Source organism: Electrophorus electricus, chromosome 1, assembly GCF_041902795.1.
Source record: "Electrophorus electricus isolate QZ-2024a chromosome 1, ASM4190279v1, whole genome shotgun sequence".
NCBI classification, from domain to species: Eukaryota; Metazoa; Chordata; class Actinopteri; order Gymnotiformes; family Gymnotidae; genus Electrophorus; species Electrophorus electricus.
In genome coordinates, this window is record NC_137497.1 from 29,897,495 (window position 1) to 29,902,494 (window position 5,000).

Consider the following 5,000-nt stretch of genomic DNA (forward strand, 5'->3'; position numbering starts at 1 on the left):
GTGAGTGTGTGAACGTGTGCTTCGTGGGTACATAGTGTCAATGCGATTAAGGAGATTCAGCAAAATGAAACACATGCAGAATTAGTTTGGTTCACAGGACTGAATGTGTTAACAAACGAAGATGTACAGAGATATGGAACGGAAACACGGTCATGGCTAGTATCTAAAACACATCTGCGCGCACACACGCACGCACACTTAACCAATTAATGATGACCCAGTTCCACCTCTCCTCTTGAACAAACACACATTTCTAATTACGCACCCAGAGGGGTGTGTGTGAGTGTGTGTGTGTGTGTGTGTGTGTGTGTGTGTGTGCGCGCGTTGGGGAGGAGGGGTCTGATAATCTCTGATTTGAGAAGGAAGAGAGGAGAATGGGAAAGAGGGTCCCTAAGGGGTCTGGATGGGCAGTGGGGGCCATTAGCACATGTTACACGTCATGAATCCACAGTCACTTGTCTTTTCAAGCCCCAAGACACTTCTGGTCACTGAACCACAGTGGGGTGTGTGTGTGTGTGTGTGTGTGTGTGTGTGTGTGTGTGTGTGTGTGTGTGTGTGTCTGTGTGTCTGTGTCTGTGCGTGCGTGCGCGTGTGTTGCGTGGCATTCGTGTGTGTGCATAGACATTTCCAGACACTTATAGACACTGATTTGGGTTTTGCCATTTTGGTTTGTTTGCTTAAAGTATGTCACAGATTGTTTTCCAACTTCTGTAGGGTAGAAGTGTGATTATTTGCAATATGAGGAACGTCTTCTATGATCTACATTCTGCATTCATTGGATATTGTGTAGAATTCAGTGCAAACCAATACATATGAACTTCTGAAACCATATAAACTTATGAAAGGATGGTTTTAACCACCATGCTCCTGTCTTATGTAAAGGGGTCTTTATTAAAAGGGAGTGTTTAAGCATCGATTTGTGTCTCACGTGCATAATGTATAGTTCAAGCATGCGAGGTTTAGACTTGGAATGATGCTGTGCGTGTGCGCACGCACGATGGCTTTGCGAGCGCTAGTTGCTAGATATGATGGAACGAAAAGCCTGACTGACTCAAACTAAGGGGTTTCGTAATGCGGCTATCAGTTAGATGTTTCTGAGCAGATGCGCTCACGTTCATTCAGTTCTTAATTAAACTCACGCGATTTCGAAATTATTTTAGGCGCATGTACAAACAGAAAATTTGTAAACTGGATTAACTGCTAGATATTTGCATTATAGACTTGCTGCCTGTTTGTTTATGTCGGGGTCTGTACGAGTGTGTGCACTCAGGAACCCTTTCATATTAAATCACAATGGTCAATAACACCAGGCCCCCCGCCAGGGTTTCGAGTTACGTCCTATTAATGTAAGGGAAGTAGGAGAGTTGTTTTATGAATACTGACACTGTATATTAGGCTCGGCGCGCGTGATGTGATAGGAACATAGAGAGACTCGTCACCTGTTGATTAAGGTTTCCCCAGGAAAGTCACGCAGAAAGCGTTGGTCTCACTCATTTCCTGTGGGCAGCGGCCGCCCGAGCTGATTTTTCTTAACCGTGCGCAAGATGAGGTGGGGAGAAGGATGCAAAGAAATCAGTTCCGTGAAAACACGGAAAAGGGTTAAGGAAACGTTAATGAAAACATTGCACCACCGCCAAAGATCAGGTGCGTGCTAACGTTTTATTTTGTACCCTTAACTTACCACCCTCACCGGTAGCGTTTCTGTTTCAGTAATTAAAGTCTTTTTGTGTTATTACCGTGCGATCAAATGGGCCGCAGATGTCTCCCGTAAAATTGTATGTTTGTTTTGGACGTTTTCCTACTCATCGCGGAACTGGAGGGTCCCACGCATTCATCCCTGGACCCAGCGTTTAGCGCCGCTGTCCCCGCGTGTGCACCTCCTTACTTTAAACCGTTCCGCCGGCGCGCTTTTAGTACGTTCTGTGTTTTTCTTTTTGTTTTGTTTTGGGTTTTTTGTGTATATTTTCTCTCTCTGGTGGGAGTTGCGCGCAGATAGGTTTGATTTCGTTTTAATAAGGTCAGTAATAATCGCGCGGACCCAGCAGAGGAGAAAACAACCCCCAGAGGGCTCGCGCAGAGGCGCTATCCGCCAAAACCCCGAGGTGCCACGAGCTTGACCCGCGAGCTTCACAAACAATTTTATCACGCGGCGCGGGCTGTCTCGCGGGAACGGCCTCGGCACGCTTTGCGCTGATCCTCATTGTCAGCGGCTCCCGCTAATAAAACTGTCCCTCCTGCAGGCTGAGCATGTCGGGAAATTAATTTTATCAAATTATCCTGATGGAGCTTGAGCTTTTTCACATTGTAATTAAAAATATGACCTGGAAGCTTCCATTTGAATTCTTAGCGGAAGAAAAAAAAAAAGCACGAAATTAAATAAATAAAGTGTTTAGTTGACTTATTGTCCCCCCCCCCCCCCTCCCCACCCCACCCCACCCCCGCCCGCTCTATTCTTTGTGGCTACAGAGGACAGTGCAGAAGAATGCGAAGTACGTGTGTTTGGCCAGTAAAAACTGTCCTGTGGACAAAAGAAGACGGAACCGCTGTCAATACTGCCGCTTCCAGAAGTGTCTCAGTGTAGGCATGGTAAAGGAAGGTAAGACCCCTGAAACAGACCCCCCCCCCCCCCCAGACACACACACACACACACACACACACACACACACACCATTCCTAGTTAATAGTAGTCCCCGCGGTAGTTATCCACGATCTTTGCTTGCTTGACTATTTATCATGGCAATTATCAGGCTATGAGCCGCGTATATGACCCCATCTGGACCTGTGATTGGAGAGGCACGAGACAGAAGAGACGGACAGTCTTCACCTTAATCACTTCAAATTCACACACACAGATAGATTCTCTCTCTCTCTCTCTCTCTCTTTCTCTCTCTCTCTCTCTCTCTCTCTCTCTCTCTCTCTCTCTCTCTCTCTCTCTCTCTCACACACACACACACACACCCGCGCTACTCCCGACATAGAGGATATATGCTCTAATAGCGCTTTAGTGCGCAGGTGGTCCGGTCGCCGCGTTTTGAATGCGACAGTGAATTAAGCGATAATGGAGATGTTTATGACAACATTAGCGTCCCACACTGCGTTTCTGTAATCATGTTTGATCCGCTGCCGTAATGAACCGCTACAGGGCAAAGGCATGTATAGGTCCTTTCAGAGCAGTGCCTACTTCTGTGGCCTAGGCATTTGAGAGACGGTCTTAATTGCGAGGAACGACATATGTGTTCATGAGTCCGGTGATCGGTGTAATGGGATCTCTGACACTGTCCTGAGCCCTGATCCTCTCCCGTTTGCCCTCTCGATATGCCGTTAAGCCTCGGACAACGACACAGCTCTCACGTGCCCTCTACTGGTTATTTAGAGTCACTTTTATGCAAAGCGGGACAGCGAGACGCGCTTATTTGAATCTTTCATTGTGCTGAGAACCTCGATGTGCCTAAGATTTAGCTCGATTGTAATTACTGCCGTGATGTTGCCAATACGTGTAAAACAGATGGGTTACAGTTATTATTTGTATTTGTTTTTTTGCGCTACGTTGGCCTGTTAATTGATGCCTGTGTGTGTCTGTGTGTGACAGTGGTGCGCACAGATAACCTGAAAGGGAGGAGAGGTCGTCTGCCGTCCAAACCAAAGAGCCCGCTGCAGCCTGAAAGCTCACCTCCGTCACCCCCCGTCAGCCTGCTCAATGCACTCGTCAGGGTGTACTCCCAGTCCATACCCCGAGAACTGGACTACAGCCAGGTACCCGGTTGTGTATGTGGGGGGGGTGAGAGAATGAAACATAATTAATGAAACATAATTCATTTTTTTTTGCTCCATGTTGAAATCATAGTGAATTAATGAAGTATTGTGAACCATGATGTAAAAACAGGATGTGTGAAATTATGTATACATTTCTGATGTTTTCAGTTTTTTTCTCTCTCTGTTGGTCCTTCTCTCTCTCCCTCTCTTTCTCCATTTCTCCACATCCTTCTCCCTGTCTCCTTCTCTCTCTCTCCCTCTCTTCCTGTATATGCCTCTCTGTCCTTCCCTCTCTCTCTCTCTCTCTCTCCCTCTCCCTCTCTCTCTCTCTCTCTCTCTCCTCTCCCTCTCTCTCTCTCTCTCCCTCTCCCTCTCCCTCTCTCTCTCTCTCTCTCTCCCTCTCCCTCTCTCTCTCTCTCTCTCTCTCTCTCTCTCTCTCTCTCTCTCTCTCTCTCTCTCCCTCTCTCTCTCTCTCTCTCTCTCTCTCCCCCTCTCTCTCCCTCTCTCTCTCTCTCTCTCTCTCTCCTCTCCCTCTCTCTCTCTCTCTCTCTCTCTCTCTCTGTAGTTTAGTACAGTAGAGGTAGGAGGTGTGGCTGAGGCCCAGCAGATCCAACTGTTTTACCGGATCCTCACCGGTTCCATGGAGGTCACGCGCTGCTGGGCGGAGCGGCTTCCAGGATTCGCTGAACTTCACCATGATGACCAGAACCTACTCATAGACTCCGCCTTCCTCGAACTCTTCGTGCTCCGCCTGGCCAACAGGTAGGCGCTCGCACGCTCTGTCTGTCTGTCTCTGGCTCTCAGAGCATGAAGCAACCTTTTAGAGTAGAAGTTTGTCATGGTGAATACTAGTCATAGCTAATTATATTATTTTATACTAACCATTACTCATGGCCTTATTATAACTGTGTGGAGCACTAAGTTTCTAGTCAGATCCTCTTCACTACATTGTGTGTCTCCATCATGGTTTATAACACACAAGTTGAACATTTGCATTGTAGAAAACTCTGAAGTCCACTCTTAGTTGGTTCTCAGCTGTAGAGTTGCTATGGTCACCGTGGAGACTGCCTTTGGCATTCAGTTGTTTTAATTTATGGGACGGGTACCCTCCCTAACCCCTGTTTTACGTGTGCATGACACACACACACACACACACACTCTCACACACACACACATACACACACACACACACACACTCTCACACACACACACACACACACTCACACGCACACGTGGGTGCAGTTCCA

General features: G+C 47.3%; 1 protein-coding gene across 1 annotated transcript in view; it reads left to right on the top strand.

Moving 5' to 3' along the window:
* LOC145659523 (nuclear receptor subfamily 4 group A member 3-like) overlaps positions 1-5,000 on the top strand; it is a 32,805-nt gene that overhangs the window by 21,696 nt on the left and 6,109 nt on the right. Inside the window, exons 3-5 of the mRNA XM_081722371.1 lie at positions 2,467-2,596; positions 3,590-3,753; positions 4,319-4,515. Coding sequence (XP_081578497.1) covers positions 2,467-2,596; positions 3,590-3,753; positions 4,319-4,515 — 491 coding nt within the window. The remainder of the gene's footprint in view (positions 1-2,466; positions 2,597-3,589; positions 3,754-4,318; positions 4,516-5,000) is intronic.